The 26,872-nt window shown below is 36.7% G+C and overlaps 5 protein-coding genes and 2 non-coding genes across 7 annotated transcripts; all 7 read left to right on the top strand.

The window, feature by feature from the left end:
• Positions 1 to 3,807: 3,807 nt before the first annotated feature.
• Cbr-atgp-2 lies at positions 3,808 to 8,566 on the top strand (the record flags this gene model as incomplete). Its single annotated transcript, XM_045241984.1, has 9 exons — positions 3,808 to 3,861; positions 4,644 to 4,936; positions 5,350 to 5,897; positions 6,000 to 6,243; positions 6,358 to 6,470; positions 6,519 to 6,625; positions 7,562 to 7,996; positions 8,076 to 8,165; positions 8,450 to 8,566. 9 exons carry the CDS (start codon positions 3,808 to 3,810, stop codon positions 8,564 to 8,566), a joined length of 2,001 nt encoding a protein of 666 aa, XP_045094440.1.
• Positions 8,567 to 12,535: 3,969 nt separating this feature from the next.
• On the top strand, positions 12,536 to 15,301 carry Cbr-sre-13 (the record flags this gene model as incomplete). Its single annotated transcript, XM_045241983.1, has 7 exons — positions 12,536 to 12,636; positions 12,692 to 12,849; positions 13,984 to 14,202; positions 14,591 to 14,649; positions 14,699 to 14,818; positions 14,871 to 15,004; positions 15,052 to 15,301. 7 exons carry the CDS (start codon positions 12,536 to 12,538, stop codon positions 15,299 to 15,301), a joined length of 1,041 nt encoding a protein of 346 aa, XP_045094439.1.
• Positions 14,476 to 14,557, top strand: CBG28444. The gene has a single exon. It is a non-coding gene (tRNA).
• Positions 15,302 to 15,667: 366 nt separating the features above from the next.
• Positions 15,668 to 15,749, top strand: CBG28983. Its single transcript has one exon. It is a non-coding gene (tRNA).
• A 94-nt stretch (positions 15,750 to 15,843) lies between these two features.
• Positions 15,844 to 17,642, top strand: CBG11069 (the record flags this gene model as incomplete). Its single annotated transcript, XM_002646591.1, has 3 exons — positions 15,844 to 16,032; positions 16,324 to 17,226; positions 17,418 to 17,642. 3 exons carry the CDS (start codon positions 15,844 to 15,846, stop codon positions 17,640 to 17,642), a joined length of 1,317 nt encoding a protein of 438 aa, XP_002646637.1.
• Positions 17,643 to 18,434: 792 nt separating this feature from the next.
• Positions 18,435 to 18,825, top strand: CBG11068 (the record flags this gene model as incomplete). The annotated part of the gene is made up of 3 exons (XM_002646590.1): positions 18,435 to 18,560; positions 18,614 to 18,679; positions 18,745 to 18,825. The coding sequence occupies 3 exons, from the start codon at positions 18,435 to 18,437 to the stop codon at positions 18,823 to 18,825; spliced, it is 273 nt and encodes a 90-aa protein (XP_002646636.1).
• A 561-nt stretch (positions 18,826 to 19,386) lies between these two features.
• Cbr-mksr-1 lies at positions 19,387 to 20,838 on the top strand (the record flags this gene model as incomplete). The annotated part of the gene is made up of 6 exons (XM_002646589.1): positions 19,387 to 19,443; positions 19,600 to 19,774; positions 19,880 to 19,976; positions 20,022 to 20,152; positions 20,339 to 20,463; positions 20,719 to 20,838. 6 exons carry the CDS (start codon positions 19,387 to 19,389, stop codon positions 20,836 to 20,838), a joined length of 705 nt encoding a protein of 234 aa, XP_002646635.1.
• Positions 20,839 to 26,872: the final 6,034 nt, after the last annotated feature.

The following is a 26,872-nucleotide window of genomic DNA, read 5'->3' as shown; positions in this document are numbered from 1 at the left end:
TTAGTGACACTTTTCGCTCGGAAAACGAGGATGAGCAAGTTAAACGATCGAAAGTTCCTACTATTAGAAAACATGAAGAGTTTATGGTATCGACAAGGTAAATTTATGTGTAAATACCCCTACGCAAAAATGCAGACTAATAAAACTCCAAAGCTTTTCCCACTAAAAACTATAAATCCATCCAGCTTAATCCCCTCCAATCTCTCTCCCTCTCTCTCTCTCTCCCTCTCTCTCTCTCTCTCTCTCTCTCTCTCTCTCTCTCTCTCTCTCTCTCTCTTTTCCTTTTTACTCTTTTTTCCATTAAGCCAAATGTCAGACTACTAAATTTATATTGAAGGTTTCATCCCTTCTGTCCATCTGTCGTTTCGTGTCACTTTAGATGATTATTAGATTCCCACGGAGACAAAGAAATAGGGAATGTTCGAAATTTTGGACATCTGGATATATGGAACCACAGAAATCTTGAAAACTAGAAATCTTTAAATTTCAAATGTTTGGGAATTTCGATTCTGAGATTCTGAATTTAGATTCCAAAACTTTGAAAATCTTAAAATTTAGAACCTCAGATCCTAAGATTCCAAAATTCTAAAATTCCAAGATTCTGACATTCCAAGATTTAGAAATTTGAAGAATCTCAGAATCTTTGAATCCCAGAACCTAAGGCTCTCAATACTTCAGAATCTGGGATTTCAAGATTCCAAGATCCTATCTGTTTTCTCTAGCACCCTCTCCTCTTCCCATACTCTCTACCTGAATTGACCTTCACACTTTCTCCAAAAATACCGACACCAACACAAAAATTTTCCCCAGTAGTTATTGTTTTGTTTTCTTCTTCTTTTTCTTTTTCTCTTTTCATCCCTTCAACCAACTTCCTCTGCGTCTCTCCTACCCATACACTCTCTCCTCCCATTTTCGCAACACACGTCTCCATTCAAATTCTTCTCTCTTTCTCTGCGTCTCACCTAGATTCTATACTCTCTCGCTTCTCCTGAGGTTCGTCAACAAATATTGTGTGTATGTTGAGGGATTCGTAGTCTTTTCCAATTTTTTGCAGCCAAAAATTTTTTTCTGAAAAGAAAGACAGTTTTATTTGAGGAATTCATAGTTTAAAAGTCTCGATATTCTGAATTTCTGAATTTCTGAATTTCTGAATTTCTGAATTTCTGAATTTCTGAATTTCTGAATTTCTGAATTTCAGAATTTCTGAATTTCTGAATTTCTGAATTTCTGAATTTCTGAATTTCTGAATTTCTGAATTTCTGAATTTCTGAATTTCTGAATTTCTGAATTTCTGAATTTCTGAATTTCTGAATTTCTGAATTTCTGAATTTCTGAATTTCTGAATTTCTGAATTTCTGAATTTCTGAATTTCTGAATTTCTGAATTTCTGAATTTCTGAATTTCTGAATTTCTGAATTTCTGAATTTCTGAATTTCTGAATTTCTGAATTTCTGAATTTCTGAAAAAAATTAAATTTCTCATTTTCGAGCTTCTGAAGTTTTTGAAAACTTCTAGAATATTTTTGAACTTTCCTGATTTTCAAAATTTTAGGTTTCTTGAAAAAAGTTTTTTTAATACTCGTTCACAAATTATCACCAAACTTAAAAATGTCAATTATCCTTAAATTTCAGATTTTTGAGATTTTCGAAAAACAATTTTTAAACTTTTTCGAATTCCCCGATTTTTCTTGTCAAAATGTTGCAAAATTGATATCTCGTGTAACATCAGTGTTGATTGATGGTTCCTCCAGATTTTTACACAATTTTCAAAATTTATCTTCTTTTTCTTCTCGTCGAACACTAAAAATTTGAAAATATCAAGTTACCTCCGCCAATTTTTCAACGACTCAAACTAACTTTTCGGTATACATCAAAATCAATGAAACCACTTGAAAAGGTTTCTCTTTGAAACTCAAGTGCCGCTATTCGCACCTAGGAGGATTGCTCATGTTTGTTTTGGAATTGATACAGTACTGACCAAATGAAAACCACAAGCTGGATAGATTTTCCTTTTTGAAGTTCCGAAAAAAAATCTGATTTCAGAAAATCACAAGATCCTAAAATCTTAGGTACTTCAGAATATTAGAATCTCAAAACACCAAAAAATTTCTTATTTTTCAAATCATTCAAACTAATTTTTAAAAAAATCTATACTTGACCTACAGTAGTTCTAAACCCAGGCCTCCTCATAACCTCGTAAATCCACACTTGACCTTCCCCCGTAAATTTGCTTCAAGAACTTTTTCCTGACTTCCTCTCCCTTCATTTTCCCATACTTCTATCGTTCTCTCTTTTATAACCGTTATTGTTTATTCAATGAATATTAATAAATCCTAAATCTTCTTTCCTCTTACTCCCCATCTCCTAGAAAATTTTCCCATCATTGCTCATCTTTAGCTCTCCAGCTTCCCCCCTCCCTCCGGACCACACAACGAGCATTTTCTCATTTTGACACACACACACAAACATAATCCCATATTCATTAGCTTGGATGCTCATCTAATTCTCTATTCTTTTCCTCTTCCGCCTTTATTCATTCCGTTACTTTTTCTTCCAGCATTTTCAGATAAAGCTTAGAAATTTGCGAAATTTTTTGAGAAATTTCTGGCAATTTCTGATTTTTTTTTCGAATATGTCGATTTTTCGCATAGGATTCACTCAGAATTTCTGAATTCTAGGTTTTCATCTCTGGAATTCGGCTTTTTTAAAAAAGATTTTTCAGGAATTTCTGTTTTGTTTTTGCGATAAATCCGGAATTTCGAAAATTTCTGCAGGAGCTCAAAGTATTTATTTTTCAAATTTTGGTCAAAATTCTGGGTCTGAAATTCTGAAACTTTGAGTTTAAATTTCCAAATTTTCGGAAATTCCAAATTTTCGATTTTTTTGAAATGATCGATTTAAAAAAATTTTTCGATTTTCCAAATGTTCGATTTTTCACAATATTCCAAGTTTCCGAAAAATCTGAATTTTCAATTTGTTAATTTCCATCTGAAATTCGGAGGTACAGAATTTCAGATATCCAGAAATTCGAGAATTCTAAAATTCGTAAATATGGGAATTCTGAAATTCTGAAATTCTGAAATCCTGAAATCCTGAAATTCAGAAATTCGGCAATTCTGAAATTCTGAACTGTTGAGATTCTGAAATTCTGAGATTCTGAGATTCTGAGATTCTGAGATTCTGAGATTCTGAGATTCTGAGATTCTGAGATTCTGAGATTCTGAGATTCTGAGATTCTGAGATTCTGAGATTCTGAGATTCTGAGATTCTGAGATTCTGAGATTCTGAAATTCTTAAATTCTAAGACTCTCAGAACTTCAAATTCTAAACTTCTATTTGAATAGATCGCCGGAAAATGGAGTCCCTGGCCTTCTCGAATTTCCATTTTCACTACTTTTATTCTTCTCCGTTTCTTTACGTTTTTTTCTTGTACTCCTAGTTCTTCTTCCTCTTCTTCTCCAAACGACTTCTTCTTCTTCTACTACTTTTCCTGCCTTTTCCAGGAACAAAAAAAGAAGAAAAAGGGAGAATCGAGAGCAAAGATGTCAATTCTCTTCTCCTCATCTTTTTTTGTTTTCTTGTTGTCTATTCTGCAAGAAACATTTTTTCCCAATCTTTTTCTCTAAACTCTCCTAGAAAGATGTTCTATTTTTTCGGTTAGATGGAATCGTTCTTAAAATCCCCTTTTCTCATTTTCCCTCTATTTTTTACAATCCTTCCAGATTCTTAATTGTTTTTTGAATTCCCCAATTTGAAAAAAAAAAATCTAAATTCCAATAAAAACGTCTTCTTTTTTGCAGAATCAACGATGGACGCCACCGACCGGCTAATGCCGGGTCCCGAGGGCAAAACACCAAGGTTAGTACGATAAACATTAGATAAAAAAGAAAAAAAGAAGAGATGAATGATCTAGGTCGATGTACTTTTTGGCTATGGAATTTTCTGAAGAGAAAAAGAAGTGAAGTGATGAATTGATAGTGATGGCTAGACTTGTAGGCTCCGCCCATTTCAATAGATAGAACAAAAACCATTGGGATAAAGTCTTTGTTTCAATGAACAGAGATTATGAGATTCTGCATTTTTATTGAAATTTCTGAATTTCTCGGGACTTTTTTGAAATTCCTGAAATTTTCAAATTTCTTAAAACCTGTGAATTTTCGGATTTTTCATCCAAAGTTTGGGGATTTTCCTATTTTTAAAGAAACTGAATTTCAAAGAAAATCTGATTCATTTTTCGGAACTTTTAGGTTCTTGGAAATTTCGCAATTCTGGAATTTTGAACTTCCAAGATACCAAGATTTTAAGATTCTAAAATTCGGAGAATCTAAGATGCTAAAATCTTAACTAGGGAACTATCTGGAGTCGTCTCCAAGTTACACTTCATGACCATATCATTAGAAAGCCCATATATCATAAGAAAGCCCATAAAATTCTGATTGGGAATGTGTTTTCTGTTTTTGCGAAAAAAAACAGAAAACATATTCCGAATCAGAATTTTATGGGCTTTCTAATTTTATAGGCCATGAAGTGTAACTTGGAGACAACTCCCTAGTAAGATTCTGAGATTTTGAGATTCTGGGATTCTGAGATTCTGAGATTCTGGGATTCTGAGATTCAAAGTTTTTAACATCCGAAAATTCTAAGATTCTTAGATTACAGACCATTTCAAAATCTTCTCAAAATCTTCGAATTTTCAGATTCTACGAAGTGGATCGTGGTAATAAAACCGAAAGCTATATCAGTGCGGTATCCGGAAATCCCGTCGTCCCAGAACACATAATGCTCAAAGAGAAACGACCGGATCCAGAAGAGCCGGCTCCACAGAAGCCATGGGAACGGCCACCAGTCGTGGCGAGACCCAAAAATCCCGATCAAATTGGATTGAGTGAAGAGGAGTTAGAAGAGTTCAGAAATGATCCATGTTGGAAATTTATAAGGTGAGAGATGAGATTTTTTTGAAACTTCACATTTGCATTATTTCCTTTCAGAACATCACTTATGAGAGATATTAAAAACGGGTCAGCTGATAAAATGATGATGATATCATCCCAACATTTTATAAGTTGATTGTTTTTTATATCTTTTATAGAAACTGAGAAATATTGAAATGACTAGACAATCTCCTATAATCTCTGACCTAATTACACCCAACCCTTTTCAAAAGATCAACGTTACTACTGTTTGATCTTCTATGCGTAATCAGTAGGTCAAATAGAGTACAATACTGTGTACCCCGTTGTTTGACTATGTACGCGTGGGTTCAAAATTAATTGGAACCAAGCCAAGTAACAAAAGGGAATGTATTCATTAGAACTGGAGCCATAATTGGTCCAAACAATTTTTTTTCCAGAACCGTCCTATTCATCTTATTCTGGCTCATATGGTTAGCTCTTTTCGCCGCGGCCATTCTCCTTGTCTGTCTCTCCCCAGCATGCATCGTCCGTGAGAAGCCCAACTGGTGGCAGACAGCAGTAGCCTACCATGTATGGATCCCATCGTTCCAAGATTCAGATGGCGATGGCGTCGGAGACGTTGAAGGTCTGATTGACCGCTTAGATCAATTAAGGAAGTCAGGAGTTCAAACTGTGTGGCCATCACCGTTCTTAATATCGGATGATGAGAAGACAGCGGTGAGAAGTTTCAGTCAGATGGACCCGAAACTTGGTGTGAATCAGAAGGCTGATGAGTTGATCGAGAAGATTCATGAGAAAGAAATGAAAATCATCATCTCCATTCCAATCGCTACCACTTCTCTGGAACACGAATGGTTTTTGAATTCTGCATCTGCTTCGAAAACTCCAAATGCCAATTATTCGCAATTCTACACATGGGTCAGCAAGGCAGCCGATTCCAACTTTTTCGCAGAGCACAAGAATCTCTTTTATCTTCATGAGAAAGGTAATCATTAACACGGCTCTGGTTTGTTCGTGTCAAAATATTTTTGGCGCCAATTTTCAAAAACTTATTGTTCCAAACCCAACCATAAACGCTTTGTTCCAGGAAACGCAAAATCGGCGGTTCTAAACTGGCAAAACAGCAATCTCCGTGAGCACATGTTCAACGCCTTGTCCAGCTGGATAGATCGAGGAATTGATGGATTCGAGTTGCTTGGAATTGAGTACTTGGCACGTACGCCAAACGGAACGGAGCCAGAATGGAATGCAATTTATGACGTCATCAGGGATATTCGATTCCACGTGGATACCTACTCGAATGAGAGTACAATTGCCAAGGGGAAGAAAGTGTGAGTTTTTGGGTACGGTATGAAAATCAAAAAAGATTTGGACCACTGGCGAGTCGAGTCGTCTGCAGTACCTACTATACCAACCGGGCACACTTGAACATGCTGTTTTTTCAGCGCATTATTCTCAACCCGAGAAGAAGCCAAAGAGAAGGACAAGAAGCGAATGGCAAAGGCCGGCATGGATACAGTAATCAACTATGAGTTGGGAGAAGTTGAGAAGGATACGAGTAAGAATATTGAGTACAGTAATCCCAAAAAATCTAATTGAGTTTCAGAAATCTGCCATAAGAATGAGGGATCCGTTGCGACGTGTGTTCATGAGATCCTTTCGGATGTCTTGTTGTTCCATTCGTTGAATGAACAAGTTTGGCCGCATTGGAGAGTGAGTTTTCGAACGAAATTTTGAAAGTTTTATCATTTCAATGTTGACTTTTTTGAGCTTACCGTAAACCTAAAACAGACACAGGTGATTCAATCAAATGTTTTATTGAGTTCGCAAACGGATCCGTTTGGTCATGATTCGCAATCGGATCGGATACGGAGCTCGCAAACGGGCAGGATACGGATCAATCCGAATAATGTACTGCTATTTACTGAAAACGGTTCGCGTGCGGTCCGTATGCGGTTCCTATTTCAACCGCGCGCGAACGCAAAGCGTCCGTAACGGACCCGTTCGCATTTTACCTTTGGAAGGGAATCCTAACGTTTAAATTTGAGTCAATTTATCTCGGTTCCTATGAAAGATATCAAAAAGTTGTCAACTGATAAATTGTTTATCATAATGTCATAAACATTTTATCAAGTAACAATTTTTTCATCATTTCCATAGGAACCGAGATAACTGGGCCCAAACAACCACACCCCCGACCGAGAGTAATCATTGGACAAAATGTTTTTGATCCTAATTATCTCGGTTGTTGTAAGAGATATCTAAAAGTAATCACCTGATAAAATAAGTAAAATTTAATTTCATAAGTTTTATCAATTGTCACTTTTTGATAACTTTTACAAGAACCGAGATAATTAGGTTCAAACTTAAGGCATATTATCTCGGGTTCTGTAAAATATATCAAACAGTTGTCAGCTAACGAAATGTATAAAATTCAATTTTACACATTTTATTAATTGACCAGTTTTTGGTATCTGTTATGGTAGTCGAGATAATTAGCATCAAATTTCTAGTGGTAGGCACCTCTTAACGAGAGGCCTTGTAAACAAAATACTTAGGGTCTTGTACCGACTGAGCTACACGATTACAAGTTTGACCTACAAAAATTTTTTAACCCCAAGACCCTTCAAGCTAATACTAATTTTGCAGTTCGGTTCCCCAGACCTCGCTCGTTTGGCCTCCCGAGTTGGATCTCGACCTCATGCTCAACTCCTCATGATGCTCCAAATGGTCCTTCCCGGAACCAATAACATCTACTACGGAGAAGAAATTGGAATGAGAAATCTGGCAAACGATTCTCGTGTCCCACCACAAAGAGGAGCCATGCAATGGGATGATTCATTGAATGGCGGTTTTACATCAGCCATCAGTCCACCGGTTCCTTCGAATATCGACGTGGCGAATATCAATTGGAAACGACAGTACTCTGAACCACAGAGTACACTGAAAATATTTGCGAAATTAGCGAAATTGAGACAGAGAGAGGATGCACTGAAGACGGGAACCACTCTGATTGGACGGTTGGTCGATGGAGCATTCACTGTTACGAGATTCAATAATTTTGAGAATCGAACAACTGGAAATGTGAGTTTTTTTAGAAATCTAGAATTCTCAAGATGTTCTAAGCTCTGAAAACTGAAATTCTAAAAAATTTCAATTTCAGATCTACGTTGCCGCTCTGAACTTTGCTGAACACCCAGTCAAGCTGCCATTGACAGATCTTCCCAATAATGAGAAGCTTCAGAAATCTACAGTGAGAGTTTGAGAATCGTAGAACTTTCAAATCTTAAAATCTTCGAATCTTAGAATTTGAGAATATTGGAACCATCAAAAAGTTTGAAAACTAAAAAATATACGAAAATTCGGAAATTTGAAAATTTTGGAAATTTGAAACTTTCGGGTATTCTTAAATATCGAGATGTTCAGAAAACTTTAGAAATCCAGTTTTGAACAATAATTGGATTCTGAAAACCTGAAATTCAAAATCTAGAATTCCTTGAATCAAAATCTAAAAATCTCCAATTTCGAAACTTCCAGATCGTTACGGCCACATCAAATTGTGAAGCTTTCTACGCCCGTCAAACCGTCGATTTTGGTGGAAAAGAAGTCGAACTGGAACCCAATCAAGGAGTCGTTTTCCGTTATTCTGCTTAAAATTGCTTTTTTTCTGTTTTTTTCTCTTTCGTGAGAACAAGAGCTGCCTCGTCTATATGCTTTCCCACTTTTCTCTTTCCCTGTCAACAAAAAATTGGTGCAAGTCTTTTTTTTCTATAACTTTCTTGAATTTTCTACTTATTTATGTTTAAACTTTTGGTGTGGCATATCCGTCCCGCGTGAATCAAAATAAATTTTTTTTTCGAACGGCCGACAATTCAAATACGACAAAGAAGGTGCCAGCGAGACGCGCATGTGTGGTGTAGTGGGTGGTGCAGACGACCAGAAATCTAGCAACGGGGTTCGACTCCCGCTTGAACCAAACCTTTTTTGCTTCTTTGATAAGCATGTTGATACCAATCCTGTCTAATATTTTTTGGTTTTGAGTAGAAAAATAAACCAATCACTTGTCGATTTCTGATTATGATAGCAGGAAGTGTACAGCAGCCGTCTAATCAATCAAATTTTGGCTCCCACTCGGAGCCAAAAAACCAATTTTTGAAGGTTCAAAAATTTTTTGTGGTCTGATCTTGGAAGCGTTTTAAAGATATTTATAGCATTGATCATACCGTGGGAACTTGTTTTTTGTTGCATAATTTTCTAGAATATTTTGATTTTTTGGGAAAAAATTTCTGAAAAAATCTCATTTCCTACTGCCAAAAAAAGCAAGCTCTTGTACCCATTTCTCATAATTAATTTCTTTCTAAGAACATTATGATAAAAAATCGATCCCAAAAATTTAGAATTTTGAGATTCTGAATTTTTAATTGTTTGATTTTCAAACTTCATATTTTCCCTAATCTTGAGGAACCTAGTCAATCATGAAAAAATTTGATATTTTTCAAATTTCAATACTTTTGAAGGTTTGATTTTTGGAGATTCTGAGATTCTAAGATTCAAAAATTTAAAAATTCTGAGGCTCTGAGATTTTGAATTAATTTCCTTCACAGAACATCTGAGATTCTGGGATTTTGAGATTGTGAGATTGTGAGATTGTGAGATTTTGAAATTCTGAAATTCTGAATTTTGAAATTCTGAAATTCCGAAATTCTGAAATTCTATGATTCTGAGATTCTGAGATAATGAGATTCCAAAATTCTGAAACTTCTAGATTTTGAATATTTGGATATCTGAGATACTGTAATTTTGAGGTTCTGAACTTCTGAAATTCTGAAATTCTGGAGTTCTAAAATCCTGAAACTCTCAATTTTCTAAAAATTAGTGATATTTTGGTGATAAATGTGTTAGATCAAGCTCCAACCAAAATCCCTACATTTTTGATTTATACTCGGAAACCAGAAATTTAATTTAGAACGAAAGAAATCGAATTCCCGAAAAAACGATGATTTTTTTCTTCGATTTCACACCTTTAGGGTAAATAAATATGACAGGTGTTTCAATGCTTATTTATAGACAATTTGAGTATTTTGAGATTGGCATTCTGAAAAAATTCAAATGTCTAGCTGAAAAATAAAATTATGTCTAAAAAAGGGAAAAAATACGGTTCATTCAAAAAAAATTGGAAAAATTACTTGAAAACGTTTCGAATTCTCTCCTAAATAATCAGCAAAAACTGTTCTTTGTTCGCTTTCTTGATCGTCATAACAGTCATAGACTTACGCACGCTGTAATTGATTAAATTCCATGACTAGACGACTGGAATTTCTGGATTTCTGGAAAAAAGGAAATTGTCTCCTTTTTGTTTAGCAGAAGACAATTCAAACAAACCTATGGTTTAGACATTTTCTAGGAGTCAAACCGTAATTTTTTGTGGAATAATGCTGATTCAGAACTTCCTAGAAGTGTTTTTTCAAAAAATGGTTAAATATGTCGATTTTTGTAAGAGATATCAACCATCTTTCAAATGACAAAATGTTCGCCATCGTATTACCAATTTTTTATCAGTTGATAAGTTTTTGATAGCTCTTATAGGAGCCGAGATAATTGAGCTAGAAGAGCAAAAAAGGGGGAGTTCTTTAAAATCTAGCTCAATTGATTCATTACATTTTTTATGAGCAGAACTTTGGTTTTTTGCATGCTCTGATACTTTCTGTGTTTCATGTTTTGAAAATATTTTTCTTTTGTTACTTCTTTGTTATAGTCATTCATCAACCCAAAAATCACACGCCAACATAGAAAACACTATTCTTTTTCAGCGCTTTTTTTTTCAAATTCCTCGACAACTTATTGAAATTAGAGAAACTAAACATTTGGCCTCAAATGATTCAAACATGATACAAAAATATTATAAACCAGCCATCTGTTCGCCGCGTCTTCGGCGCTTCAATCAGCGGGCTGGCGCGCCTTCGGCGCGATTCAATCTAGTTATTTTACTGGTTCGTCGCTTTGTTCATTACTTTGTCTTAAGGGGACATGTAATCTACCGTAAAACCTGTATTAGAAGGGCCCCTCTAATAGAAGGGCCCTCCGAGCGGGGCTTGAAAAAAATAGAATGGCTCCCTGTAAAAGAAAGGCCTTCCGTACTTTTTCAGTGGAAAATATCCCAGGAACTCCACATTTTAATAGAAATTTTTTGAAACTATATTTTTCAATGAAAATCTTGCTAAATTTTGGTAAAATTGGCAGATTTTTATGAATTTCGAACAAAACTTCGTCGAATTTCCGATGCAAAATTTCGGAAAAACTGGCCTGAAAAATAGAAGGGCCCCCTCTAATTGAAGGGCCCCTGTAATAGAAGGGCCCTCCGGAGGTACGATGGAACAATAGAAGGCCCTTCTAATACAGGTTTTGCGGTATGTTTATTTTTGAGCTTTCAAAAGTCCACAGCGTGACAACAGGCCCAACAGACATCTCTAGCGTTTTATATATAACTTATAATATAAGGAAGAATTTAATATAAGGAAGATCTTCCTTATATATAAAACAGCTTGCTTGTAGTATTATAAATAGTTTGAATTTTTCTGGATTCATAATTTTCAGAGCATTTTGTGTTGGATTTTTTCTAGTAAACTAAGCTTAATTAAATTCAAAATTGTTCAAAAAATATCCAAAAATGAGTATTTCAAAAAAAAGAAACAATTCTCGAAGTGGAAAATTTAATTCTAAAATTTCATCTAGACCTTTTCCAAAATATGATTTTCGACTTTTAAATTATGAAACTCCAAATATGCGTTGATGTGGAAGATAGATGACCACACACAGACACACACACACACAAAAAGTTTTTAACAAAAATGTTTTTCTATTTTTTCAAAAAATAAATTGAAAAAAACTCAAAAATCGAAAATCATAGAAAAACCAATAATCTACAAATTCAATTTTTCAGGAATTTTTTTTTTTTTTTAAATCTCAGAATATTCAAAAACTTTCGAAATTCGAAAACTTCAAAAAGTCACAAAATTCTTAAATATATGAAAAATCACATTCAAGATTTTCGAAAATGTTCCCAAAGTTGAAAAACTTCTACTTCTAAAAGATTAAGGAGATTTGAAAACTTTGAAAGTTCAAAATATTAGAAACTTCGAATATTCTCAAATCTCAAGTATTTTAAGAAATTCCAAAATTTTCGGAATTCAGCAATATCAGAATATTTTGATTTTTTGAGTTTTAGTTTTGAGTTTCTGTGCTCTGCTCGAAAACACGCACTTTTCAAAAAAACAAGAGATTTTCAAAAAATTCCCCCTCCCAAAAAAAAGCTAAAAGTATCAATTTCGTGTAGTTCAGCATCTTTTCTAGAAATTTCCACCTGAAAACTTCTAAATTTTCCCTATGAAATTGTCTAGACGTCACAAGACAATCTTTTTTGATTCATTTTCAGCTGTTCGGTCAGAAAATACGCTTTAATTATTTCTTTTCTAAAAATTGGACATTAATGACCGAGTTTTCTGAAAAAAGAATGATGTTTAGAGCTTGAAATATATTGTTTTTTCTTCTTTTTATTTATTCATTGCTGATCTCTTATTTTATAAAATGCTCTCAGATTTTTCTTGAGATTTTCCAGAACACTCCATGTATATCAAGTATTTCAACAAGACCCACTCAATCCTCGAGGGGTCCTATCCTGCATATCTAACTGTTTTCTACCTCCAAGTGATCCTTATTTTCACTGTGTGAGTTTCCGCGGACATCTGGACTCACAGATAAACAGCATTTTTAAATTTCCAGATTATTCTACTACTTGCTCAATGTCTACATCGACATCCGTACTGGTCAGTTTGTGACTAACACTCAGAAAATCCATCATGCTATTTATCTACCGTGCGTTCTGGGACATTTGATGTGTCTAGCACAGAAATTGCTGTTGATAATGGATTTTTCCGCAGGTAACTGTTAAAATTTGGAAGAGGGACCCTAAATTTATGTTTGAAAACTCAAACTATGAGGAGCGCCTCAAACTATGAGGAGCACTCTCCCGGGTTCAACTCCTACGAGTGGTGAATCTTTTTTTTGAAGTTTCGCTGGGAAGGGTAATGACTTTGAAAGTGCATAATAGTGAATCTAAATCGAGAAATTCAAAACTTTAAGTCAAAACTTTAAGTCTGGACTTTTTACATCAATAATACCAATAAAAATAGGTTGTTACACTGTTTTTTGAATTTTGTTCCTTTTTTGGATTCTCGCAACGTCTATTCCGCCACTGATCTACACTGCCCTTGCTAGTACCCGAACCCAAAATTTCGCAAAAAATGGAATCTCCTAACAAGCGGAGTTCCTATCGGCGGTGCTTGCTCTTTATTTTTTTCTTATTACTTTAATCCTACTGTGTTTTCCTACGTTTTGTTGTTTCCCTAGGTGAGGCCTGCGTCCTATCATAGTGACCAGTAGTCCCGACGTATTCAAGCCAACGGAAGAGTCCATCAGTCAGATGACGAGGTTACTTCCATTCGGCGAGGGCGGGGGTGAACCTCGATGTTTCGAGGGAGCTCTGGGACCGTGGCATCATTCACGAGCTTTCGTCTTGAATCAACCAATCAACGGTTATGCGATTCAATCCACACGGGAGCTCCCATTCCGTTAAGAATTCTTCAAGAAAGAGACACTTTCAAATGAATGGGTGGGTTTCTTGCGGAGTGAGTTCTACTAAGTGCTTACACGAGAGACTGAGATCTATCTAAACCGGAAGAAGAGACGAACGCACCGCCAATTCATTTAGAGAAGGCGAGGTGAATTATAAGGGTAGGGTAGACGAGCGGCCGACACTTCCCGGGTTCACTATGTTTTGCGTGTGCCTAGGCTCCGCCCACTTGACAAGCAGGGGAGGCGTTTTTGGCTCTTTTGCTTTGCTTTTCACCGTTTTTCTTCGAATTTCTTGCATTTTCTTAAAGGAAAATCTGTCTAAAATAGGTCAAAGTACAAAAAAACAAGTTTTGTTTAAGTTGGTCTTATAAAATAAGGGGTTTTGGATTTTTGGGTTTTTATAATGTTTAGTTTCCTATTAATCTATTTTTGATTTTCAGGTTACAATCTCCATAACGATGTCTTCTACACGATTTCCCTTCTTCGCGCTCTTTTCTGTTTCCCTGGGTTCTATTGCCTATCTGCATTTGTTGCCGAGAGATGGTTTGCCACCTACTTTCTTATGGATTATGAGAGAAATCAAAGAAAATGGCTTGTTTTTGTGATTCTTTGGATTATCTACTCAATTGCTTTCATTTCGGCAATCAATTTTCATGAAGGTGAGTTTGCGAAAACTGTTTACTGTTTAGAAAACTGTTTAAAGTCAAGTATCCGGCTTGTTTTTTGATGTTATAGGGTAAAGCAAAAATTTAAAAAAAAATTAGCACTTGTCTGAATCGAACTTCTGAGGATTATATCCATAGTCAGAGTTATCGCCGGTTGCGCCATGGGTGCCACAGGTAACGATGACGCCCCTGCTCCCCCTCACAGCCGACCAGCGGCGCCCGCCACCTCCTCTCTTATCCACGCACTCGCGTCCTAGAAATAAATGTGGAGAGATGGCCGAGCGGTCCAAGGCGCTGGTTTAAGGCACCAGTCCCTTCGGGGGCGTGGGTTCGAATCCCACTCTCTTCAGTTCTTTTTTTTATTTTATCAATTTTTTTTCAGCTACCAGCACCATCCCACATGCTTGTGTGTTCATTTTGTTGAGTGGCTTAGCTTACTTGGTGAGTTTTAGGTAGTTATTAGGACGATTTTTATTTTGAAAAGTTTCAGGGAAACCATATAAACTTCTTGGTGAATCGAAACTATTACTACCAAAGTAATCGAACCGACGGCGGGGGTTATTCATTGGCACAGCGGTTTCAGATATCTGAGAATATTCGATTTTCGTTTGTAAGTTTTTTCATAATTTCGGATTCAATTTGAAAAAATTCAAAAATTCCAGTTCTTCAATCAATTGGCTCTCAGTATCGAGTTTTTCCAAATCAGTGGTCCCATCTGCCTACTCATTGATAATCTGGACATTTCAAGGTCCTGGATGAATCTGAATACAGTAATCTTTGACACAATTTGTTTAGTGTAAGTATTTAATTTTTTTTTCTTTAGACCATCATCAATTTTTTCAGGTACGCTCTTGTGACCCCATTCGTGATCTACCACCATAACCCAAAATATCGAGCCGAGTTGGAGCGAATAATCGCGAAAATCAGAAGAATAGATGTGAGAAGAAACAAGAATCAAATTCGACCGATGGATTCAATGGAAGAGAGTTTCAATTCGTTGAGATTACAAGATACATTTGGAAAGAAGATCACTTTTAATACTAGTGAAATGACTAATACATATTTTGAAGAACTTGATAAGTCTTGGAGTTGATACCTTTTTAAAATTTAATAAATTATTCTTTTTTTCATCTTGTTTTAACGTGAACTTGCCCCGGATTGATTGAAGTTGCAGATAAGCTCAATCGATAAAAGAGGAATTTTTGACACGAAGATCACTTTAGTTTACAAAACTACTACTTACTAGCCTTTTAACTAACTACTCGGTAAGTAAAAACCAGTAAAAAATTGACACACCAAGGGATCGAACCCGGGAGGCTCCGCACCATAGGTTGGGTTGTTACCGGTTGCGCCATGAGGGAAAGTGACGCCGCCACGAGCATTGCCCCTTCCTCTTGTTGGCCGCCGGCGCCCGCCACCCACTTTCTTGTGTACGCCCTCTTGTCTCCATCGAAAATGTGGAGAGATGGCCGAGCGGTCCAAGGCGCTGGTTTAAGGCACCAGTCCCTTCGGGGGCGTGGGTTCGAATCCCACTCTCTTCAGTTCTCTTTTCGCTATTTTAGATTGTTATCTAGTAATCAAAGAAGTGGCAAAATGTGATTTTTAGAAAATGTTTAGTTGCAGAACTAACCAATCATGGGAAACAAGATGGCGATGCCCCAACAAAAGCGTGAGAAGCCGACACACGCCGCGATGAAGGTCGCCGTGAAGAGCGGACGACGTGGCATCGAGAATGCGAACAAGTTGCCGACGGTGGCGCCGAGACGTCAGTGTCTTGTGAGACTTCTTAAGATGAATCGGATTCATGACTATCTTCAGTTGGAGGTGATTTTACTCACTTAACTTGACTCAACCTAACTAGAACTAATTTAATCATCAAATTTCGTTAATTTTCAAGTTTCTTTGAACCACTCTTACTTAACATTTTTCAACTATCTTGAGGTTTCTTTAACATTTTTGGCTTACTTGCTTGACTTCAATTGACTCAAATTGACTTGAACTTTCTTTAATTAGTCGACATCTAACTTGTTGAACTTCCACTTGACTTGACTTTACTGTACTTCTTCTAACTGATAACTGATCTACTGATAACTGATTTTCAAATTGATTTTGTAGAAAGAGTACATCTCCCGCCAAAACAGCCGAACTGGCCGTCCATTGGCTCAACAGAAACGCCGAGAGCAGCAACTGGTCCAAAGTCTTCGTGGGACTCCAACAACACTCGCCAGAATCCACGAACTTTTTGATGATGAGAAGCACGCGGTCGTAGTGGTCGAAGGATCGAAACGCGAATGGTACATCCCCATCCTCTCCATAGTTGACAAGGATCTTCTCCGTCTGAATGCCCTCGTCATGGTGAAAGCTGGTGGAATGTTCAAAACGGTGCCAACAGCTATCGTCGGAGTTCTCGACGACAAAATTGACAGCAACGCCAGCGGACACAAAGTGGAGAAGTGCCCCAAAGAATCGTTTGATGATATTGGAGGATGTGAGAGTCAGATTCAGGAGCTCAAAGAGTCTGTTGAACTTCCACTCACCCATCCGGAATACTATGAGGAGATGGGAATCACTGCTCCTAAAGGTGTCATTCTTTATGGAGAACCTGGAACTGGAAAGACGCTTCTTGCCAAGGCAGTGGCCAATTCAACATCAGCCACTTTTATTCGAGCAACTGGATCGGACCTGGTGCAGAAGAATAGTGGAGAGGGAGCTCGTTTGGTTCGACAAATCTTTCAAATGGCTAAAGATCAAGCGCCATCAATCGTCTTCATCGATGAGATTGATGCAGTTGGAACGAAACGATTCGACACTTCTTCACGTGGAGAGCAGGAAGTTCAACGGACACTTTTGGAGTTGTTGAATCAGTTGGATGGATTTGAAAGTCGTGGAGATGTCAAAGTGATTATGGCCACCAACCGTATTGACTCTTTGGACCCCGCCTTGATTCGTCCTGGACGTATTGATCGGAAAATTGAGTTGCCACGGCCGGATGAGAAGACTCGGCAGAAGATTTTTGGGGTGCGTGAGGGGCTTGTTTTTGGGAAAATCATATTTTCACACTTTTTGCACATTGTTTATGAAGCCGAGCGTTTTCAGAAATCCTCAAAAAACAACAAAAATTGTATTCAAAAAATACTGAAAAATTCTCTAAATGACAAAATTTTAAAAAAATTCAAAATTGAAAAATCAAAATTTCAATTTTTTCCCAGATCCACACATCTGGAATGACACTTCAAAAAGCGGTGACCTACGAATCAGTCCTGGGAAAAGAGAAGAGTATCAGTGGTGCCGAAATTAAAGCCGTGTGCACCGAGGCTGGAATGATGGCACTTCGATCGCAACGAAAATGTGTGGGAGCCGATGATTTTGAGAAGGCTCTCAAGTCGGTGATGTTGAGCAAAAAGGCTGGAGCACCCGAATCTTTCTTCTCGTGAATGCTACTAACTCAATTTTATTGATCCCTGAAAATGAAGGGTTTTGGCGTTTTTTTTTTGACCTGGGTTCTATTACTTGATATCTTGTGATGTTTGAAATTGAATAACGCATTTTGCCATTTTCCAAAATTGCCATTTTTGAAACTCTAGCTTGACCTAGTTCGGAACTTGTTCCAAAGTATTTTTGTTCCAAAGTCCAAACTTTGAGCAATTTATCTCTTTTTCTGTGACAGATATCGAAAAGTGATAAAATGATAAAATCAGTTGAGCATGTTTCCATGTCTTTGATAGAAACCGAGATAATTGAGCTCGAAGTCAAGTTTTTTAATTTTTTTAGAGTATACCATAGACTTGATGTTGAGTTCTACAGAGAACGTGTCTTAAGTTTGAGACGATTTATCATGCTTACTGTAAAGGATATCAAAAATTGTCCACTGATAAAAAGTGGCTGACAATATGATGAACATTTTATCAGTTGATCACTTTTGGATATCTTTCACAGAAATTGAGATAAATTGGCTCAAAGTGGACGCCTGTCTTCTCAAAACAAATTTTCAGTTCCTATATCAAAAAACTGCAAAAACAGATATTCGTGTTAATCTCTCAGTTTTTTTTCAGATTTTCAGAGATCAATCCAAACAAGGAAATCTGATTTTCAGATTTATACTTTCAGACAAAAACATATTATTGTCTGGGAAATTAAAAATTGGAACTAAATTTTTTATGTATAAAAAAGAAAAGATATTGGCTGGAAATCATTCAGTTTTCTAAAATTGAATTTGAAGTTCCAGAATGTTCATTCAATTCAAAATTCTTTCCATTGTCTTCTTCTTCTTCACTATTTCATTTGCTCGTCCAAATGAAATGCTCTCTGGAGTTGTGAACACTGCTCTGGATACAGTTCATAATATAGCCGAGGTAATTAACGATAATTAGCTGAATAATTAGTTTGAAATATGAATATTTTTCAGACAGGAACGGGAGCTGTCCAAGGTGTTGTTGATGGTGTACTCCCAGCAGTTGGTAGTGCAGTTCAGGTAATTTTACTCTCTTAATTACTCTTAATTACCCTAATTCTTACTCTTAATCATCTTAATTTCAGACTGTTGGTGGAGTTGCCCAAGATGCCGTTGGCATGGTTCCAGAACTTCCAATCGGAGGAGCTCAACAACAACCATCTTAATAATTGCAGCTCCTTTTTTTCTCTGAAATTCAAAAGTTTGTATATTTTGTGTAATATTTCAATGAATATTCAACATCGATTCAATACGGATTCTGAAATTCAGAATCAAGATTCTCTGAAACTGAAAAAAGTATGACTTAAGTATGATGCAAATTGAGCTATATCATTGATAAAAATTGTATCTTTAAAGTTTATTAATGTTTCTGAATTCCTTAAAAGTTTCAAGAAAAATTCTGAATTTGAAGATTTTTCGAATATCCGCAAATTTTCGTATTTTGAGTATTTTCGATCTCCTCCATTTCTGATTTTCGCAGATTTTCGATTTTCGAGAATTTTCCAATCGCCTTCTCTATTATGCACACGTTAAACTGCCTCCCGTGTGTGTGTGCGAAAAGCATGCACACGTCCCTTTTTCTGTCTGCGTCTCCTCTCTCTCTCTCTCTCTCTCTCTCTCTCTCTCTATCTCTATCTCTATCTCTCTCCAGCTGTCACCTAGGCAACCCTGGACGAGGGAGAACGCTTTACGTAACACACACTTTTCGCTTTACATTTGACATACCAATGGAAAAGTCAGATTCCGTTTCGCTAACGGTTCATGGAAACGTTCGGATCACAGAGGTAAGCAACTTTAACTTTTCAAAGAGAATTTTCAAAGGATTCTGGTTACCTTCTATGCTGAATGGTAGAAAAATTCAATAACTATAGACTATAGTCTACAGTTTGCTTTTTTTGAGATGGAAATGTTGAATTTGAAGCGAGCTATAAAGATTTCAGTTTCCCGAAGAATCCAACGTATGCGTCAAGCTGAATACAGTAGCTGTTGGCGACTGGAAAATCATAACTGGGGATACTGTAGCTTTATCCTCATTCTCTTATCGTGGAGCTGATAATCGGATATTCATTGATCTTCCATTTGAGTGTGGTCTCAAGGGGAGCAGTCCGTTTATGTGTAAGTTTCACTTTTAAATTTTTTTGCCTGAATAAGCCTCCAAGGGGGGGACATAAGAGGTGCCGAGGGAGCTACCTGCATATTTTCAAAGTTAAAAGATTCTAGGGCCCCGCCTAGTCCTAAACTGTTTCTCAAAGGATACTTCTGGAAAAGACTGTGTAATTGGTTATGGCGTTTTGCCGATTCCCACGGAGCCCGGAAAGTGAGTTTTGGTTTTTATTCCTTCTGGAGTTTTGTGTAATTTCAGACACATCTGCCGAGTGCATTGTTTCCTACCGGAACCGTCATCAATCGTTCAGCAAATGATGGCTAAGCTACGCAGAATGAACGCTGAGTTCGTGGATCCATTGTTGCCAGCGAACGCTGATGGGAGATACGGTAATTGAAAAAGTTTCCGTTTTTTCAAAATTCTAAAACCTAGGGAAACAGAAGTTTTTTTCCGGGCATAAATTTTTGTAAAATTCAACATCACCAGTTTTTGTAAAATTCAACATCACCCAAAAATATTTCTAGAAGTGCTCAAAATGCTTAACTTAGAAAACTAGCGAAATCTGAAATGTTCAGCATGCCGTACATCAACCAGAGGATACGTGGACATTGAAATCAATGTGAGCATTAAGAGCTCAGAAACTGGGTACCGATTTGCTCCATCTGCTTCGTCTGAAGCAAAGATCAACAATAGCCACCAGGTGATTTTTCAAAATTACCGGGCACCCTAGCTTTCAACTTTGAGCGGAGTTATATCGTTTCCTGTGACAGATACAAAAAATTTGTGAACTGATAAATTGTTTATCATAATATAAAAAACATTTTATCAATTCACACATTTTTAATATCGTGCATAAAAGCTACGGAAAATTAGCTCAAACTTTTACAGTTTCTTTTGTGTTTTTAGAAACATGTACTTTTGTGAAACTGCTATTGATAACTTTCAAAACTTTTAGAATGTGCCATCTTCGATTGCTGATCTTGCTGGGATCGTTGCAGTTGGTGGGGAAGAACACGCTGACATTTTTGGAGCTGATTCGGAAAACGAGGAGAGTAAGACAACAAGGACTGGATAGACCTTTTTATGGAAACTTTTTAATAAAAAATAAAAATATTAGAATTTTCGATTTTTTAGTTTTTGAAAAGGCATTAGCTGATTAGGACATACAGTCTATTACAAAAGTGAAGCCTTATTCTTGCTTAGTACATTCGAAAGTTTTTCGACAAATTAAAAAAATCCTGGACTATTTTTCAGGATTTTAAAGTTGTTATAAGAATGATTACAGGGTGTGGAATAATTATAGCGCCCAAACTTTGCGCAAGCTCTGGCGCCAGCAACACGGTCTGATTTGCACACCCTAGTATTTTTTCACTTCATTTTTTTTGTTTTAAACTATTTCTGAAAAATTCATGCAATTATTCCAACTTTGAAGGTAATGGTGACCGTTTTTCCATACCACACTCCTAGTATGGAGCGCGCGAAAAAGGGGTGAGAACTTTGGAGATCGCTAAAAAACTTGATATCAGGAAATCAGTGGTCAATCAGAAACTCGTTCGGTTCAGAGAATTGGGAACTTTCAATAATATAAGAAAAAGCGGTCATCTGATGTTTGGAACGGCTCCTGGAGTCGTCAAAGCCGTGAGAGAGAAAATCAGTAGGAATCACGAAAGAATCATGAAAAAAATGACGTCGTAGTTTAGAATGCTCCGCAAATCAATAAGAAATATTTTCCGAAAACAGCTCCATATGATTCCATATCGAACCCAAAAAGGCGCTTTCCTAACGGACCGTAACAAAGGGTTAAAACTGAAAAAATCCAAAAATCTCCTTCGAGGCACGCCCTTCGGCACGCACTTGAAGACCGTTTTTTATAGATGAAGTTGTTCACTGTTCATGCAAACAAGACTGACCAGAACAATTGAATCGGGGCTATCGATTATTATAGTGCATGTAGGAGATGAAAAACCCAGAATAAGACATCTCACCCGGTCACGGTGAACGTATTTGGTGAGATATGCTCAAATGGTAAAATTTTGTCGATTGTGGAGCCAAGATCAACAAAAATCCTACATCGAACGAATGTTGAAGTCGGAGGTGCTGCCCCAGTCCCAATCACGTCTTGTGAACGAAAATTGACCATTCTATCAGTACGGAGTGCCTGCACACACTGCAAAGCTCACTCGTCAGTGGTTTCAAGCCAATTTTCAGGGTTGTCTCCTTAATCGATGGTCAGCTTCCAGTCCGGTACTCAATCGTATGAATTTGTGGTTTTTAGAATATTGGGCCCAATGAGTCTCCACAAAAAATTATCTTAATTTGGAAGCCCTGAATAGATCGTTTGGCCGCGGCATGGGACAATTTGGACGTCAACTACCCCCCGTGCCGTAGTCGACTCCTTCTTGAAGAGACTTCGAGCTGTTATCGGAGCGAACGGAGGAAGGCTCAAAAATTGTTAATGCCATATTTTTTGTTATCTCTTAATGAACATCTTGGCCGAATTTGAGAAAAAAATCTTTTGGTTTGAGGTTTCTACACCGTCTTGAAAGCGGCGCTATATTTATTCCCCACCCTGTATGTAAACTAAAAGGCCCATACTCCCAGGGGGCATCGAAATAGGGGGCATCGTGCTCAAAGGGGACATACACTCATAAGGGTCACTAACTCATAGGGGGCATCCTGAAGTTGTGTCTTAGGGGGCATCCCACAATGTCTCATAGGGGGCATCGGACCAAATGCTCCCAGGGGGCATTGATAGTCTCATAGGGGTCATTGAGATCAATTTGAGTATATGATTCTGAACATGATGAATTTTTGTTTTTACATCTTTTTCATAGTTTTTTGAGGAAAGCAAACACAATTGCAGACTATCGAAGGTGTTATTTCGGAGGGTCAACTGGGTAGAATTTCTGCCAAAAATTCGGGGGTACAACTCATTTCATTCAGGGGTACAACGCTTGTGATTCGGGGGTACAGTTTTTTTTGAGGGAGTATCTGAATTCCTGAATTTCAGAGCTTGAAAACCTCAGAATTCTTAGAATTTCAGAACTTTGAAATTTCTGTATTTCGGAATCTGAGAATTTCGGAACTTCAGAGTCTGAGAATTTCAGAATGTTAGAATTTCAGAACTTCGAAATCGCAGAACTTCAGAATCTCAATATTTTTGAATTTTTAAAAATTACGACAGAAAATTTTCACTTCTCATTGCCACATTGTTCTATTTGATTTTGTGTCATATTTTTCACTCATCATGAAAAAAATTGTGGAAATTGTTCTGTGCTGAAAGGCATTAGTTTTTTATTTGAATTTTTGAGTCCCGAAACTTCAGGAAAGCATACAACGGAGAACTGTAAAATAATCTTGACAAGTTTTACAAACTCAAGACTTTAATGCTTAATTTATGTTTTAAAACTCAGTCGATACTTTCCTCTACCAATTTTTCTCAATTGCTTTTCTTCTCAATTCTATTTCATTTTCTTCTGTTTCTCAATATTCCTTCGGTTTTTCCCAATCTTCTCTTTTTTTTCTCAATTTTTCGTTTTTTCTCAATTTTCCTCAATTTTTCTCAATTTTCGTGGTAATTGCTTTTTTTCTCATTTTTTTCATAATTTTATAGATTTTTGAATGAAGGAAACAATCACAATTTAGTGATTTACACACAAAAATTAAAAAATCCCAAAAATTGGCCCAAAATGAGCTATTTTCTTTCGAAAATTGTTCGCACAAGCAATAAAACATCGCAAAAATTATATAATTAATTTTTTTCGATTAATTACCACGAAAATTTGAGCAAAAACGATGGAAAACGAAGGAAAACGGAGAAAAATCCAAAATAAAATTTTTCAGCGATGACGTCATCAATCCATGGCCGTGGCCGAGGTGGGGAGTTTTCTCTTCCCTGGGAAAATTTCGAAAAATTCACAGCTTTTCGCAAATCCCATTTTTCTCCGTTTTCCTTCGTTTTCCATCGTTTTTGCTCAGATTTTCGTGGTAATTAATCGAAAAAAATTAATTATATAATTTTTGCGATGTTTTATTGCTTGGGCGAACAATTTTCGAAAGAAAATAGCTCATTTTGGGCCAATTTTTGGGATTTTTTAATTTTTGTGTGTAAATCACTAAATTGTGATTGTTTCCTTCATTCAAAAATCTATAAAATTATGAAAAAAATGAGAAAAAATGCAATTACCACGAAAATTGAGAAAAATTGAGGAAAATTGAGAAAAAACGAAAAATTGAAAAACCGAAGGAATATTGAGAAACAGAAGAAAATGAAATAGAATTGAGAAGAAAAGCAATTGAGAAAAATTGGTAGAGGAAAGTATCGACTGAGTTTTAAAACATAAATTAAGCATTAAAGTCTTGAGTTTGTAAAACTTGTCAAGATTGTTTTACAGTTCTCCGTTGTATGCTTTCCTGAAGTTTCGGGACTCAAAAATTCAAAAAAAAAAACTAATGCCTTTCAGCACAGAACAATTTCCACAATTTTTTTCATGATGAATGCCCCCTGAGAGCATTTGGTCCGATGCCCCCTATGAGACATGGTGGGATGCCCCCTAAGACACAACTTCAGGATGCCCCCTATGAGTTAGTGACCCTTATGAGTGTATGCCTCCCTTTGAGCACGATGCCCCCTATTTCGATGCCCCCTGGGAGTATGGGCCAAACTAAAACGCAAGAAAATTATTTTCATGTCCCTCCTGTTAAGCAAAAGGTTCTTAAAATGTTTTTTAAAACGTTTTTTTTTCAATTCAAAATCGTGTTTAAAAGGTGGAGAGCAAAGCGACAAATTCGCGCCGTAGGCGCACCAGCGTGAAGCTTGAAGCGCTAGAGGCAGGGCAAACTGGCTGGTTACAAGGACATCTTACTTTTGAAGTCCTGTCACCTTTAAGTGTTCTCTGATGCTAACCTGAAAAAAGTTTGAACTTCCCGCCAATCCTCTACCAATTGCTCAAAGGTGTGAAGTAATCTGCATTAAGTGCTCCCCCTCTTTCACTCCATCCCCCATTACCCCATACCGCAAACAACAACAAGTGGTCCCCTGGTGGAGGGTCATCCCAATACTTGACATATATCAGTCATTCATTAGGCGGGACGACACCTATCGTAAAATTGAAATGAATATTACAACTTTCTACTCAAGTTTTCCACCTCCATTATCAAATCCCAATTGTTCCCCTGATGCGAGACAAAACGAAAAATGCGAATATTAGTGTTATATGATCTATTTATTTTTTGCACCCTATCCACTCTATCCCCGGTTTTATCATTCTCACTATCAAGACTTTGGACACTTGGTAAGTATACTTTTTCGCAACTTTTTCGAATGCTTTTTTGCACTTTTTTGATGTGTTGTGTCATTTGTTTTGAGAAGAGATGGGAAGAGTTATAATACTTTTGGTGGCACTGGGAAGAATTTATTGATAAAAAACGAGGGATTGTTGACATTGTGGGAGGGGACGTCTCTTCCCCGCTAAAAGTGCTTATTATCTGTCCAGCTAAGCGGTAGGAAAAAGAAAAAAGAAGAGGAAGATTTTGAAATGGTGATGGCGAGTTTTGTGGCAAAAAAAACTAGTTTAGAAAAGTTTACTTTTAGAAAAAATACTCAAAATTTCAACAAAAAATATCTGAATTTCTGGATTTCAGATATTCCAAAACATTGAAAACTTGAATTTCCAGAATTTTAACTTACAAAGTTCGAGTTCCATAGAATTAATAGAAAAACCATTGAACTCCTGCCAAAAGTTCCCAAAATGCATAATTTTTGGCGGGAATTCAAAGAGTTTCTTTTTAAAAATCTCTGAAATTTTTGGATTTTTAAAACTGAAAATTCTGAAATTTCACGACGAAGCAGTTATGTAAATCCAGTTTTTTCTCTAGTACAAGGAAAGAAAATACAAAGTTGCAATGTGATCTGTTTGCTCAGACTACTTTTAGAACTTTTTGAAACGGAGAGCCAGCTTGTATTGTTATGTGTATTGCTCATTGTTTTTCAAAAAGTTTTTAGGTCAAAAACTTGATTTCAGCAAAATTCCACAAATCATTAAACGATCCCAAAATTTGGACCTGTCTGAAATCGCTCTGAAAATTGCGGTTTTCGAAAAGCCCGTACTTGCCATAAAATGTCTGATACTTCTGTTTTGAGCTAAATTATCTCGATTTCTGTGAGAGATACGAAAAAGTAATCCACGGACAAATTTTTTCTGATAATATGATAAACATTTTATCAGTTGACACTTTTTAATATTTTGCATAGGAAAAAAGATAAATTGGCTCAAAGTTAGGGCCCTGCTGAATGTGAGCTACGCGATCGAAGCCGACGCTCGCCTACCAATGAATTATACCGTTCAAGTTTGACCCAATTTATCTCGACTTGTGTGAAAGATATCAAAAAGTGATAAACTAACAAAATATTTTTGATATTATGATAAACATTTTATCAATTGACCACTGTTTTGTATCTTTCACAGAAAATGAGATAACTGAGCTCGAAGTTGACCGTTTAGAGTGCATACTAGAGGGTTTACTGTAAATTCAGCCCTTCATCCCCTGCTTGGCCTCAACAAAAAAGTTTTCACACTTTTCGATTAACTGGACTATCACTCCTCCCTATTACTTTCTAAGGCTCATAAATCCCGTCGAGATTTGCACTTTTAACCAAAATAAAGAGTTAACAATCTCGTTTCGCTCTCTCCTTCAAAAGTGCGGATAGTGCGAATCAGCAAACAATTTGGCAAACGAACTGTTGCTTCTTATTCTTCTTTTTCTTCTTTCGCCGCTTTTCACCTTTTAACCCGTCGCCAATACTTTTCCTCCCGTTTAGCTACTGTTGTGTTCCCTTGATTTGGAGACCTCTGTATTTGTGTAAATATTTGAACGAAAAGTGCGAAATGGGCGGTTCGCCTCATTTGGTATTATATTATAATATTATGATCAAAAAGGGGAAGTGATAGGGTGATTGGTGTGGAACGTATAAAGTATGAGAAAAGGGAAACTCCCCCTTTCTCCGTACTCTATTTATAAACACTTGACGATGTGAAAATCGGGGGGAAAACGAAGGGACTCTGGAGGATTTCGATGATCAAAACTTAGTGGGATATTTGGACAAATAT

This window comes from Caenorhabditis briggsae, assembly GCF_000004555.2.
Source record: "Caenorhabditis briggsae complete genome, chrII, whole genome shotgun sequence".
Taxonomy (NCBI): Eukaryota; Metazoa; Nematoda; class Chromadorea; order Rhabditida; family Rhabditidae; genus Caenorhabditis; species Caenorhabditis briggsae.
This window is presented reverse-complemented; position numbering and strand designations above follow the sequence as displayed.